At 39.4% G+C, this 15811-nt stretch overlaps 1 protein-coding gene across 2 annotated transcripts in view; it reads left to right on the forward strand.

The window, feature by feature from the left end:
* The window catches only part of BLK (BLK proto-oncogene, Src family tyrosine kinase), an 85834-nt gene that overhangs the window by 39460 nt on the left and 30563 nt on the right, over positions 1-15811 (forward strand). For both annotated transcript variants that reach the window (XM_027840385.1, XM_027840386.1), the window contains exons 2-5: positions 10556-10673; positions 12366-12417; positions 13540-13633; positions 15613-15711. In XM_027840385.1, coding sequence (XP_027696186.1) covers positions 10557-10673; positions 12366-12417; positions 13540-13633; positions 15613-15711 — 362 coding nt within the window. In that variant the 5' untranslated portion in view covers position 10556. The remainder of the gene's footprint in view (positions 1-10555; positions 10674-12365; positions 12418-13539; positions 13634-15612; positions 15712-15811) is intronic.

Below are 15811 nucleotides of genomic sequence, written 5' to 3' on the forward strand. Positions count from 1 at the left end.
ATATGATAACAACAGAGATAACTTTGTTCCTTGGTCCTCTGACTATTAATATTAGTTGAGGGAAAGAACAGAGAGACATACGCTTGCTAAAGTTGTTCACCACTGTCATGAAGAATGTCCAATGTAGTCTCAATGGAAGAGAGATTTCCTCCAAATGGTCCTACTTGTGAATGACATTGTGTTTATAGTGTTACAGAGCCACCTAAATGAGATCTATTGTCACTTTAGGGTTTTGGCCACTCACAAAAAAAACCCCTAGGGGGTGAATAATCCCTATTACCAGGTTGATGATGGGTAGTCACATGAACATCCCATAGAACTGGTCTATCAGAGCATATATCTAAGACAAACATTGCTGATGGTCAATGAATTGGGCCCAGAACTGAAGAGGAGGAAGAAAGCAGACTAAATTATATGTGAAATTGCTCCCAATATTCAGTGACCCCAATCTTTTCCTTGAAACAAGCAAAAAATGTTTTTAACACTAATATGCTTTTTATGATATAACATGGCTACAAATTGTAGACTATCATGATTTCCTTGGAACCAAAATTATAGGTTACTCAAAGAGCAGCATGGAGATCCTTTGTAGACAAAAATAAGTTACACTACTACTTACAGACTAAATGGGAAAAAAGAAGTTGCAAAAAAGATAACAGCAAAGAGATATATGGCCAGAAAAGCAGGTGGGTTATTTATGAAATAAAAGCAAGGGTTAATATTTGGAATACTACCACCACGTGACCATTATCTCTCCCAAGACCCTGAAATAAAGAGCCCCAGAAATAGCAGTGTTCCCCAGATCACTGGCCAGTCTAGCCTATAAAACCATCTTCCAGGGAGATGCAATTTCACAACTGGTAGTTTTCAGAGAAAGAAATGCAAGTCAAAAGGGGAAAATAGTCATAAAGGGGGGAAAAATGTTCCAAGTCACTAATAATAAGAGAAGTACAAATTAAAGCAACTGAGTTTCTGCCTCACACTCATCAAATTAACAGTTGACAAAAAAAGGAAAATGACAAATGTAGGGCACATTAATGTACTGTTATTGGAGCTGTGAAATGGTCCAAACATTCTGGGAAGCGATTTTCAATTATGCCTAAAAAGTGCCTCCCGTTGTGTGGCAGAGAGGTGGTTATTGACTCATGGGACATGGCCAATGTAGCAATTTGTTTTCTTGACTATTCATGTTTTTTGCAAGAGTTTTGTTTTTCTTTTTTGTCTCCCAATGAGGTGGGAAGGGAGAAGAAAATAAATGCTTGTTAATTGAATAGAATATATGGAATTTTTTATGAAAAGAAGGAAAAAGGGACCAGACAGGAAGTCTCCTGATGATCTATATCTATCAAATTTGTACATGGTGTAGTCCAGTGGGGTCAAATTCAAATAGAAACAAGGCCACTAACCTATACAGAAGGATCCCCGTGGGCTGCATAATGACTGTTTTATCATACTTTTTATTTCATTAAATATTTCCAAATTAATTTTTTAAAATAATTTTTGTTGATGTTTTACTTTTCTTACATCACCATAATATTCCCAATCTCCTTTCCCTTCCCTCTCTCTAAGGGCCATTCCAATTACATTTTAATCTAATTTGGCCTCAGGAGTAATTGTGGAAGTATATGGCCCATGGGTCGGGTGTTTGATACCTCTGGTATAGTCAGATAGACAGAGCACTTTGATTCAAATCTCTTTATAAAAATTAATGACTACTTGCAGAGTGAACTGGGAATTCACAAGAATAGAATTGGTTCAATTCAATTCCACAGGCACTGATTAAGCATGGGCATATGTAGAGAGGGTCCTATGGTGGACACTGGGAGAAATGGAACTCACAGTCTAGCAGAAAGTGAGGCATTCTTACAGCTCTTTAGCTAGTCATGGTGCAAATTCTGACTACAGACATAACAAGGAATCCAGTCTGAATGGTTGGAGACATAGAATACATAGTGTAGAGGAAAAGGGATATCCTGGGAGGTTCATCAGCCAGGTAAAGTACCAAGTTTTCTGACCTTACTGATGATTTCTATTCAAACCTTCATTTGACTATACTTTAGTCCTGAGGCTATGGACCAATCTTAAATATCTCAGCTTAGTAGCTTGGCCTAGGAATAGACTTGGAATAGTCATGAGGAAGGCCATTTGCCCATGGAATGAGAGGGAAATTTAATAAATTAAACATGTTTTTCTCCCTTGATTTTAGATGAACTTGAATTTTCTTAATGCAACCTAATTCCTAAGAAACAAAATTCACTAATTTGCTGCGCAATGTGGGAAATCCTCCTCAGTCTCAGGTTCCTCCTGTATAAAAAGAGGTACCATAGATTAGAGCTAAAAGTAACATTGGAAGCCATCTAAGGCAGCACCTTTATTTTACATATGAGAATACTGAAATCTAGAGCCCAATATCACATAGGTAGTAAGTCCCAGAGGCGAACCTGGATCCATGTCCTCCCACTTCTAAACCAGTGACCTTCCCACCCTATTAGACTGTTTCTACTAAAGAGTTTGAACTCAGTGAACTCTAAGTTTCCTACCAGCTCTAGAACTCCACCACAGGGACAGGTTTCAAAATACACACACAGCGCCTACGTGCCTAATGGTGCATCTGACAAACAACCCACTAATGCTTTAGTTACTGTGTTTTCATGCCACCAAGCATAATGTTTTCCAAAGGGGCCCCAAGCTACTGACTGACTTTGCTGTTGTTGTCTGAGAGAACAGGAACCTCTCAAATTTAAGAGTAGTCTTGGCATGTGGTCAGTAATCTTTCACTGTCTTTCTGTATCCCTCACAATGTATAGGGTAGAACCATGAGCAGCAGGTAAAAATGGAAAAATGCAAGTTTAGTCTTGATGTTAAAAAACAGACAATTGGACAATTGAGAGTTATTAAAAAGAAAATGGATTGCTTCAAGTGGCAGGAAGTTCCCCCTCACTGGAGGTCTCCAGGCAGAAGCTAACTAATCACTGGTGAGGAATGTAATCATAGGAATTCTTTTAGGGATATTAGTTAGAGTAGATAACCGCTGAAGTCTCTCGCAACCCTGAATAGCCTATGATTCTGCAGTCAGTCCAGAAAGGAATGCTTCTTTCACCAGAGCTGTCCAAGATGCTCTACAGTGTGGTGGAGGAGGCCCACACAGCTTCACATTTTAGACTAAACATACATACTCCCCATTATTTCTGGTTCTTATCCATTTAAAGCTTGCGATTAAACAAAGAGAATAAGAACAGAGCAAGAAATTACATTTACAAAATAAACAAAATTAGGGTTCATAAAATTGTACCTTTTATCATAACATATCTTCTCCCATTATTAACATATTCTTCATGGAAAATATAAGATGGTTCAGAATTTCTTTTCTCTGAGGTGCAGATCCAGGTGGGAGTGGTTGAGGGGGAGGGTAGGATCATATGATCATAGGATGCAAGATCATAGATTTTTTGGGATCTTAGAGGTCATCAAATCTAATATCTTCATTTCATAAATGAGGAAACTGAGGCTCAGAGATATTACATGACTTGTCAAGGGCCACAGAGCTAATAAGTATCTGAGGAGGACATAACTAAAGGACATTTTAACATCTCTTTTTATAAATATATTTTCTTAAAAGTTTAATGACACTTTTTGTTTTTTATATCATAGTCATGTCTGGATATACCACTGCCCTTGCCCCCTAGTTTTCCATAGCCACCATATCTGACAGCATAAATGGTATTCTATGCCCAAGTCCACTAACTCTCCAAGGAAAGGGAGAAGGAATGAACATTTTTAATAAACTTCTATTCTCTATGGCCCATAATATTTTGTTTTGTTTCATGATCCAAGTCTCTTTTGATAAAATTAAGGCCAATGGGCAGTAGACTAGCGCCTGTAATTTCCAAACCTTGTCTAAGACACAAAAAGGCGGGAGCATGCCTGACTCTGACAAGGTCTGTCCCAACTTCTTCCTGCATTTCAGTAGGTAAACTTAAGGTTTCATTCCTTTCTTAGGTCAGAGTCAGCTTCCTTACCCTCTCAAATAACATGGAATTGTGAAAAGAATGTTTGCCTTGAAGTTTGGAAACAAAGGTTCTAGTCTCAGTACTGCCATATTGGTAGTGTCCCTGGGCAAGTCATTTAACCTTTTTTAAAATCTTCTGTTAAATGAGAGAGTTGAATTAGATTTTCCCTAAACCTTCTTCTAGTACTAACATTCTTTGAATCTTGAAACCTGATTTTCTCTTAGGGCCCTACCCATAAACAACTCCCTCCTCCCTTTCAAACATCTCTCCAGTACTCACTTCTACCTGTCTTCTCTGTCACCATCCTTCATTTTACACCGTGCAGTTGTTGACTCCAGAAGCATTTTTTGGTTCTTAGTACTAGAAAGAATGCAAATGGGAGGCTGGGGCTGAAGTGAATTGACCAGGGATTTCTAGCCAGTCTAAGGAGAGATTATTCAAATTATGATTCCTCCTCCTGTCCACTCCATCTGTACCATATACACACTGTTCATCCTTTCTATTGTTTTCTTTCCAGTGGGTCTTACTGAATTTACTGTCAAAATGAGAGGTTTTACCTATGGTATAAGAATAAGGACTATGTGAGAAAATGCTTCCTTCTCTTTCCCCAGGACTCTCTTTTTCCTCATCTCTGCCTGTAGAAGCTGTACCCATCATTTAAGGTCCATCTCAAGCTCTATCTCCTCCTTGAAGCCTTCCATCAACCCTCACCCCCTCTGGAGATCTGACCTGGGGGACCATGGAACAGCTCAATCCTTAGTTATAGGCCAAGACGCATACCTGTGAACATATCCTTTGAATGTCATCCTTTCTTCCTTAGATTTGTCAAAGCACTTAGAACATGCAAGCTCAAATCAGAGTAATATATATCTGAGTCTTGTCTCCCTACTAAATTGTAAAATACTTGATGACAAGATGCTGCTAGGCAGTTCTGCTCTAGGACAGAACTCAGCCCCTCTTACTAAGATGGACATCTCTAGGCTGGCACTGACCATAGCTCCATCATCACTTGTTTCTCCTCTACTAGTACATGCCTTATTCTGGCTCTGGAGCAGCTCAGACCTCAACCCTGGGCCCAACACAGAAATCTCTTGATGCCTTCCCATTCATGATGCAAGGAGAGAAAGATTCACAGTTGCAATTGCTTCCCATCCTCACTGGGCCTTCCCTGCCTATATTCATGACACATTATTTCATTACAGGCTCTTCTTTCTGCCATAATTGCACTGGCCTATGTAGTGACACACCTGCCCTATCTCTACTACCTGGTACCCCTAAAGACTCCAGTGAATGTGCCAGTGACATCATTCTTCATTTCCTGTTCCTGATAGCCTCAAAGTCCTGGGAATATCCAGGAGGAAACTACAGTGGGCTCTCTAACGCATCTTTGGCACCCCTTTCCATTTTTGTGCTCCATTCCCCCAACTATACTGGCACAGATCATTGCTATTTATTGCTGTATCGCCCCCAACACTCCTCTCAGTAATATGAGTAGTTACTTAGGGCAATTGACTTAAAGGAGAGGGCCCAAAAATGGATACATGATTGGATTTCATGGATCTGACTGTATCACCTAATCCAGGGGTGGGGAACTTGTGGCCTGGAGGCCACAGGTTCCCCACCCCTGACCTAACCTCTTACAGTGGATATTATAAGCTTCCATTTTACAGATAAGAAATGAAGGTATAATCTCCCCCACAGGGTTGAAGTGATGATCAGGTGAGATAATGTAAAGCAATTTGTAAACCACAAAGTGTTATGGAAATATCAGTTGCTAAAAAGGGATGCAGAGGTCAAGGAGCATATGGGTTGGTGACTTACATGTTTCCTAGTAGCTGCACCCTTCCCGCCTCCCCATTCTAAATACCATTTTTCTGGATCTTCATCTAGTACACTGGACAAATGCTGATCCTCCTACTCCCAGTGAAGGCTAAGATGGGGGCTCCAAACAGTGTCTCTCTTATATTCTCTATTACATCATGAAGTAGATGCTAATTATACATCTGGAAGTTAAGGGTAGAAGAGCTGCTGTGTGTCGTAGGGGTCAGGTGCTGGTGGGATAGGGTTTATGATTGAGGAGAATGCTACAGAGACAATAGCTAAGTACTCAAAGCCAGAAGACTTGGATTTAGGTTATATGGGTTACTGACTGGTATATTGGGCAAGTCCCAGTTTAATCATCTGTTGAATAGAGATAATTATATTGTACTCCTTGCCCCAACAAGATACTTGTGAGGATCAGTCAGTCAACAAGCATTTATTAAGCACTACTATGTTTCAGGCACTGCACTAAATGCTAGAGATACAAATGAAGGCAAAAAAAAAAAAAAAAAAACTGTCCCTGCCCTCAGAGGAGCTCACTTTTTAATGGGGAAGGCAACATGTAAAAAACTATGTACAAACAACCACTGCTACTATTGTGTATGTACAAGATATATACAGAGTAGACAGAAGGTAATCTCCAAAGAAAGTGGAGAGCAGGGACAGAGAATACACTGAGAGAAGTGTAAGAAGACTAGAAAGGTAGGAAGGGGCCAGTTTGTGAATAGCTTTAAATGATGAAGGGAAGACTTTATCTTTTATCTTACAAGTATTAGGGAGATACTGGAGTTTATTGCAGAAGGAAAGGGTGACATTGTCAGATATACTCTTCAGGAAAATCACTTTAGTTGCTGAATAGGGGATGGAGTAGAGTGGGGAAGTTTGGAGCAGGGAGGCTAACCAGAAGTCTATTGCAGTAGTCTAGATAGGAAGTGATTAAAACTTGTTCTAGACTAGACCTGTACTAAATGGTTGTGTGAGTGGAATGAAGGGGATATAAATTAAAGACTTTATGAAGGTAGAAACAGCAAGATTTGACAACAAATTGGACATGGGGGATGAGTGGGAATGAGGATTGATGATGACACTGAGGTTTCAAGCTTGGGTAACTGGAAGGATGATTTTACATATATATTATATATGTATATATGTAAAATCCTCTGTCTTTCAATATATTATATATTAGTTATTATAAGACATTGTGATATAATTATAAGTATTATAATGTAGTAATATATATCAAGAGAGATTGAGAGTGAAAGAAAAGATAATTAGACACATGGGAACTGATGAACTTACCAAATGAAATAGTATAAGGAATAGGATCCAGGACAGAGCCTTGGGGAACACCCACAGTGAGTGGGACCAAATGAGTTAATGCATTTTGGTGTACAAAATGTGATTATTACTGCGAGAAGTTATTATTAGCTTCTAGATGCGGCCGTGGTTAAAACTATGAAAATTTTAAAAATTTGGGAGGCAACCTTGTTGTTTTTTCTGTCTATTTTTATGCTTCCTGGTACCACCCAATCTGAAATTGATAAAATACAAAGAAGCAGGAGAATAAGAACTAGTATGACTGCTCAGTAACTGCTTTTTTCCATCATGGGACATCATATTCAGTATAAAAAAAATTCTCTGTGAAGTAAAGGGGTATCATTCATTCCACAAACATTTATAAACTGCCTTTTATATGCAGTGCACTATGCTTGGACAAACAAGACATAATTCATGCCCTCACTGAGCTTCCAGTCATCAGCATGTTTATGATGACCATGATGTTAGAATGTAAGTTTCTTTAGAATTAAGAACTATCTCATTCTTTGTATCTGTATCTTCATTACCTGGAACAGTGCCCAAATTTTCATATTTTATTCTGAATTTAAATACAAAAAAAGTATTTCTATACACATAGAAGAACACAAAAAGTATTCTATATGAAACTGTGAATGTTCATGTCATCCCACTTGCTATTAGACTGATTGTTGATGTATGAGTCAGTGGTATTGATGGCAGCAACATGGATGAGGAAGACAGTGACATACATTCCAAGGACCTGCCTAATTAAGTGACCCCTCTCACCAATCCTGGCTACCTCTGCTGAGAATTCCTGTAGTTACCATTTAGTGAAATAGACTTCTACTGATCCTTCTGAATTTGACTAAAGTTCAGGAAATCTGAATGATCACCTTGGTGGTACCTTGTAATGACATAGGGCTGGGAATGATGAGTGTTCAATCCTGGTTCCAGTGTCTATTTTACTCTTAGCTCACCATGGCCTTGGGCGTGTCCTTCATATTATCTTTATGCTATCCTCCCTCCCAGAAACTTGATCCCATTCTCTCTGCCTATCAGAATCCTTATCATCATCTTTGAGGCCTTCATGAAGGTTGGGGGCAGGGGTGGGGTAGGCCAGTGAGGGTGGATTCCCTGACTATGCCAGCCTTCAATTACTACTTTCTTCTTAGAATTTCAGTATCACTTACAGACAAGAACAATAAAATACATTATCTGTACTATACAATATGACAATATTAAGTCTCTCATTCATTGTCTATGCAATTAAACAATCCCATTGTAAGTACTAGTGGATAGAGTGCTGGGCCTAGAGTCAGGAAGACTCATCTTCCTGAGTTTGAATCTGGCCTCAGATACTTACTAGCTATGTGACCCTGGGAAAGTCACTTAACCCTGTTTGCCTCAATTTCCTCATCTGTAAAAAAAAAAGCTAGAGAAGGAAATGGCATGAAGAGTCAGACAAGACTGAAAACAATTGAACAGAGACAGTTATAATTTATTTTAGGGGCAGCTAGATGTCACTCACCTCCTTTCACGAGCTGGAAGCATGGTATAGTCATAACACCAATAGCAGTCCACTTATCTGTAAGACTTTATAGTTACAAAGCACCTTCCTATATCAACCCTGTGAGGTATGTAATACTATGTAGCATTATCCTCATTCTACAGATGTAGATAATATACAATGATGCCGTATGTTGTGTCCTAGGTCACATCACTACTTTGTGGCAAGACACTGAACTTGGAATTTTAAAAAGCCTAGATTCACACAGCTTGTCACGGTATTCTTTAGCCCTAGTTATCGAGAGTACTTCAATGGAAAGAACAAAGAATTTAAAAGTCAGAAGGTCAAATCCCAGTTAATTACCTATGTGACCTAACGCAAGTCACTTAATTTCCCTAGACCTTACTTTCTTCATCTGTGAAATGAAATGATTAGACTAGATCTGGGGTTCCTTCTGGCTCTACATCTATGAGCTAAGGAACCATGAACCAGGAATTCACGACAGGAGACAGAGGGGGAAGAGGAAATGGATAATGAAGAAATGACTATTTGCAGGTTCTGCTGTTTGGCTGCTTATCAGAAGTTCGGTACCCAAGCCTTGCTATTATTGAAGAACATGCCCACTTTAGAACTCTTGGCCTGTGAAATGGAATGGGCTGCTTTTGTGAAGTAGTGAGTCTCCTGTTAAAGGCAGACAAGTATAAGTGTAAAGAGTGCTGGTCCTGGAGCTAGGAAAGACCTGGGTTTGAATTCTGCCTCGGACACATACTAACTGAATAACCTTGGACAAGTCATTTAATGCATTTTAATCTCAATTTCCTCATCTGTAAAATGAGAATAATAATAGCACCTACTTCCTAAGGTTGTTGTGAGAATGAAATGTGCTTTGAAAAACCTTAAAGTAAATCATATTAAGAGATAATTGGTGGTGGTGGTGACGTAGTAGTGGTAGAAATAGTGATGGTGGTGGTGGTGGTGGTAGTAGTAGTAGTAGTATTTACAAATGCAAGAAATGTAAACTTTCAGATATTACATTCCTCTTTACACAGCATGCTCAATTAGTGCTTTCTGATTCTTTGTGTCCCCATTACCCCATCTGTGAAGTAAGGATAATAATCCTTGGCCTTTTGATCTAACTTCAAGGTTGTGGTTTGGGGATAAATGAGATTATATTGTACATTTATTCCAAGGCTCTCAAAGAGTGAACATATGTTCAAAGGGATTTTCTACTGACCATATCGTTCTCTCCAATATACCCAATCAACCTGTTCTTAAGTGAACATGTGTAATCCTGGTGAAGTGTGTTTCAACCACCCTTACCCCTTAAAAAAAAAAAGAGCACCTTGAGCATACTGAAAAGCATGAATAATAAAAGTCATTACAAAATAAAAGAGCTTGGGCTAAGCTTTGTAATTCATAGGAAAAGAGATTTAGAAGAGTAACATCCTTGCTAGATGTAGGCTCCAATCTTCTTGGGGGCCAGAGATGGTGACTTGTCCAATGTCTCATAGTCTATCAGTGGAAGGGTCAAGGACTAAAACCCTGTTCTCCTGATTCCCAGTTCAGTATTAAATACTCTTCCCATCAATTATGGCATCTCCTTTCAAAGGTTTTATATTGGAAAGTGTTTTGCAATCCCAGACAGAGTGTGACTCTGTGATTTCCAAGTGAATTCCTGATTCTTCTTTCTAGCTTTTCTATGTGACATCAGACAAGTCACCTTCCCTCTCTGGGCCTCAGTTCTCCCTGCTTTTGAAAGAATTGGAGCCAGGATTTAAGTTTTGGCCTAGAGAATCCCTCTCAACTCAGTGCTACATCTTACATGGATAATCTTTGGGGGAGGTTAGTGCATGTGGATAAAAATACTGAGCATGCACTCCATGGACTAACACTATTGTTATCTGCCCTTTCACCATAACAGGATGGGAGTAGTGAGCAGCAAAAAACTGGCTAAAGAGAAAGGAAAGAATTGGTGGAATTTTGAGAAGGAGCCTTCGATCGCCTTCCCAAATAAACCTCCTCCACCTCTGCCTCCATTGGTGAGTGAGCTAGCTATTTTCTGACTTCCAAGCTTAAGTCAGAGGCTGAGGGATGGAGGAAGAGCAGCTCTCTCCAACCCTATGGTGATACTCACTGTGAATTTCTTCATAAGACCAAGGATTTTTCTCCCTCCTTTTAGGGTTATCCCATAGGAGCAGGTATATTTATATGTGAATATATATGTATATGTGTATATAGGATGTATATATATTTGTGGATCTTTGAAGCATAGTGTGGAAATAATGGCAGATAGGTGTATATAGAGAAAATACAGATATATGTGTATATATACAGATATACATTTATGGATCTTTGGAAGCATAATATGGAAGAAATGGCAGAAATGTATATATAAATACACATATTCATAAACACATAGCTGCCATTTTATATGTGTATGTATATATATAATGCATGCATGCATATAGACACATCTATATCTGCCATTACTTTCATACTATGCCCTCAACAATTCATAAATATGTAAATATATGTGTACATATACATATGCATGCATACACATATGTGTGTCTCTCTCTCTATATATGTACATACATTATATACCTGCCATTATTTCCATTCTATGCTTCCAAAGATCTGTAATTGCTTTGGTATAGTTTCTCTCTCCATTGACGCAAAACAAAAACCTTCTGTGCCTTAATAGACAGTCCATATGAATTTCTGTGGCCAAAAAATTCTTCTGCTGGTGTAGTAGAGAATCTTTGTGCACTGAGCTAGGATGGTCTTCAGATGACAGACATAAAAGATGTCGTTCATTCCTTACTTAAAGACTTTTAAGCTTAGTAGGACCTGCTAGAGTCCATGAATAGCAGAGCCTTGAAGATCCCAGGATCATCCCTACATGACCATGAGGATTAATGGATGACATCTGGGCAGGAGATGCAATATAAACATCAACTATTATTTTCATTATTTGTTATTTCACGTCTTTCATTTCCACTCTTGTAGTATTGTAGATCTAGGACTGGAAGGGACATCTATTCTAGCCTGCTCATTTTAGAAAACTGAGACTCAGGTAGGCTAAGTGATTTGCCCAACGTCACAGAAGTAAATAAGGGTTGGAGGCAAGATTTGAATCCTGGTCCTCTGACTACAGAGTTCATTTCTTTTTTACTGTACTATTGGTGTCATTTATCTCTATGAAGTGTGTTGCTTACTCCCAGGATGTAACTAAGGCATAGAGAAAATCTAACTCATAGTAATTGGACTTAACTACTTGCTGTTCCTCACAAAAACAAAACAAAACAAATTCCATCTCCAGATTCTATGTGTTCATGTTGGCTGTCCCCCAAGCCTAGAATGCTCTCCCTCCCATACCTCTACTACCTCTTAGAATCTGTGGCTTCCTGCAAGACTCAGCTCAAAATCCAGCTTCTGTAGGAGTCTTTTGCTGATTTTCCCAGTAGCTAGTGCCTTACCCTGTCAGATCACTGTCCATTTACTCTGTATATATCTTGTACATGTTGTTTTACCCATTAGAATGTGAGGTTCTTGAGGAATGGAACCTCAGAGATCATCTAGAAAAACCCCAGCGTTTTGCCTTTTTTTTTTTGTTTTGTATCCTCAGTGCTTAGCACAGTGCCTGAAACATACATGGTAAGTACCTAATAAATGCTTGCTCAAGATGCTGAACAGTGAATTAACTATTGGGTTTTTTGTTTCTGTCAAAGGTTGTCTTCAATCACCTTACTACGCCAACCCCTGTTCTAAGTCCTGTTCAAGGTAAGAATCTTGGCTTTGGTAACTTGGTTGCTATGTTGTCCTGTTTCTCTATCTCCTTCTTCTTCTTCTTCTTCTTCTTCTTCTTCTTCTTCTTCTTCTCCTCCTCCTCCTCCTCCTCCTCCTCCTCCTTCTTCTTCTTCTTCTTCTTCTTTCTTTTGGCAGTCAGCATGGAGGAAGATATCAACCTAAGTCTCATTGTTTGACTCAACCCAAATCTCATACATTTCCTAAGGTTCCTGTTGTAACCGAGGCACTGAGAACTTAGCACAAATTCTCATTGTGGGATTTCTGATTTATATTAAGAGGAGACGTTATTCTAAGGCCAAGGAAAACCAATTATTCAGGACTTTCTGGGCCTTGTAGGGAAAGGTCAGAGTGGTAATCCAACTCCTACAGTGGGAAATTTGAATTACAGAGAGGTTAGGTTTCTCCAGAAGAGGGCAGCACACAATAGGCTAAGAGATAGTACGTTAGGGAAAAACATGAATCAGGTGCCAACAAGCATGGAGTTGAGCAAATTTGTGCCAGCCAAAATCAGAGACCAGGTATAAGTCAGGTGCAGAAACTTCTTAATAGGTCAGGTAGAATATGTAGCACAGGATACAAAGCAAGGTGTAATTTTGAGGCACACTAGAAAGTTCAATGGATAGAGAGCCTTTGGACACAGCAAGGTCAGTTCTGAAGCAGGGGACAAAGGAGGGAGCAAGAGGAGGCCACAACAGAGAGGAGCTCAGCTGATGTCCCTCATGGGTGGGGAAGGAAGTAAGCCATTTGGTAACTTCCTGTTTATATTTTTTGTTTTTTGGGGGGGGGAAGTGGGGGATGGGGAGTGGGCTAGCTAGGTGCTTAACTGTATTTTTTTTTCTGCTGAAAGAATGCAAGCCATTTTATCACCCTCTAAATTCAGCACCCTGGGAAAAGCTCCAGTCACCCCAGTCTAGTTTCAGACTCTGCATCCTTACCACAACATCTCTGAAAGAGTTCGCCTGGAGCCTAATCCTGACCATGATTCTGCCTATAAGCCCATTTTCCTGATTTTTCCCATATCAGTTAGCTCACTCTCTCTTGCTGCCATAGCTCCAGAAACCCCAGAGAGCTGCCATTTTTTCTTCTTTATTGCAGAGGAGCACTATGTGGTTGCCTTGTGGGCTTATGAAGCCGTGAATGATCGGGACCTGAAGGTGGTGAGGGGAGAGAAGCTGCAAATCTTGATGAAGTATGTTTCCCAGAATTCCATTGCACACAGGGAGTCGCCTGCTGGCCTAGCCTACCCTTGAGTTTACACTCATTCAAACACGTGTAAGACCATATCATGCTTATTTCCACCTGTCATCTGTTTCTCCGAAGGTGGATAGCATCTTCCTTCACGGGTCCAAGTCTTTCCATGTTTTTCTAAATCAACCAGCTCATTATTTCCTACACCACAGCAATATTCCAACCTAAACACATCCTATCTGAGAATTCTTAGCTACATAGATTTTATTTTTACAAGAAATTTTTAATTTAAAATAATTGTCCTTTTTATACTTCAACAATGCTTTCCCTAGGGGCAGCTAGGTGGCTCAGTATATAGAGCACTGGCCCTGAAGTCAGGAGGACCTGAGTTCAAATCTGACCTCAGCCAATCACTTTACACTTACTAGCTATGTGACCCTGGGCAAATCACTTAACCCCAATTGCCAAAAAAAGAAAAAAAACAACAATGATCTCCCTTATAACATAGTTTAATGTCTGATATTGCTGTATCTACTTCCTTTACATCTTTTTTCCTGGTTTCTTTTAAGCTCCTGACATTTTGCTCTTCCAAATGAATTTTGTTATTTTTTCTTCACATCCACTTTCAGTGAGAATAAACAGCCTGGATGTTATAGAGTCAACATCCATGTTATCTTAAAGTCAGCTCCAGAGTACTTTATCATTTCCTATTGCACTACATCCTATATACTACAGAACTCACTTAGCCTGACATGCTTGTGTTTGGTAAGCTCCTGAGACAACTCTCCCCCGTTCCCCATGGTTTTGCTCTAATTATCTGGGATCGAGCCAGAAGTTTCTGGCTCACATATATTCACCAATGATTCCACAAAAATGTGTCACAAGCATGTCTGGTCTGCACAGAATCTCTTTTGCTTTTTAAAACAATTTGACCTACAAATTAAAAGTAAAGATGTAAAAGATTGCATGTTTTATTGTATGTCAATAAATTTAATTATTTTTAAAAATAAAAATAAAACAATCTGCCCTTTTTGCTCATTTTTTTTCAAATTTTGTTCTCTTACTTTTTGCCAGTCAACTTCTATAGTAAAGAATAAAACCCAAGATCTAGAATTAGAAGAAACCTCAGAGATCATCTAGTAAAACCCCAGCATTTTACAAATGAGGAAACTGGGACAAAAAGTGGTCCAGTGACATACCCCAGATCACACAGATAGTGAGGGGCAGGATGAGTGTTCAAACCCAGATTTTGTTGTTCAGTTGTGCCTGACTATTCATGACCCCATTTGGGGTTTTCTTGGCAAAAATACTAAAGCAATTTGCCATTTCCTTCTCCAACTCATTTTACAGATGAGGAAACTGAGGCAAACAGGGTTAAGTGACTTGCCTAGGGTCACAGAGCTAGTAAGTGTTTGAGACCAGATTTGAACTCAGGAAAATGAATCTTCTCGACTCCAGGTTCAGTGCTCTGTCCACTGTGAAGGACAAATGTTGTCCAAAGTCTCATAGCTAGTGAGTGGCAGAGCTTTCCTCTGACTCAAATCCAGCAACTCTTCCCACTAAGCTACATTGCTTCCTCTTCACGTCTTATTTTGAAATCCAAACTGCATCTGACTACTGTTCTGGAAGTTTGGCCTTCAAGTCCTAACCCTGTGACAGATCAGTTTCTATACATGGGTCTAGCTAGCTTCTTCTCCTCAATTCTGTCCCATTCTCCTATCAGAATCAAGTTTTCCATAAATGTCGCTCATTAACAGGTGAGGAGACAAGTATCAAACATACATATTTGTAATTGTCAGGATGTCCCACTCCTCAGTAAATCAGATATAATGGGGGATATACAAAGCCAGCTCTTCTATCTATTTCTCACTGTCTCTCAGGGTTGGGATCATGTTTGTAAAGCGCTTTGAGCTCCCTCATAGGAAAGCCCTGAATGTAGGACTTTTAGTATATTTGTGTTTTTCCTTTTTTCCCTCTCAGAACTGGAGATTGGTGGTTGGCCAAATCACTTGTCACTGGAAGGGAAGGCTATGTTCCTAGCAACTTTGTTGCTCCAGTAGAGACTCTGGAAATTGAAAAGTAGGTGCACTTTAATACTAATATTAGCACACTCTTACATTTGGGGGGGGCAGGATGGTGGACAGACATGAGAGCCTTTGCTTGACCATTTGAATTTTTT

This window comes from Vombatus ursinus, unplaced genomic scaffold (assembly GCF_900497805.2).
Source record: "Vombatus ursinus unplaced genomic scaffold, bare-nosed wombat genome assembly UNPS02014841.1, whole genome shotgun sequence".
Lineage (NCBI taxonomy): Eukaryota > Metazoa > Chordata > Mammalia > Diprotodontia > Vombatidae > Vombatus > Vombatus ursinus.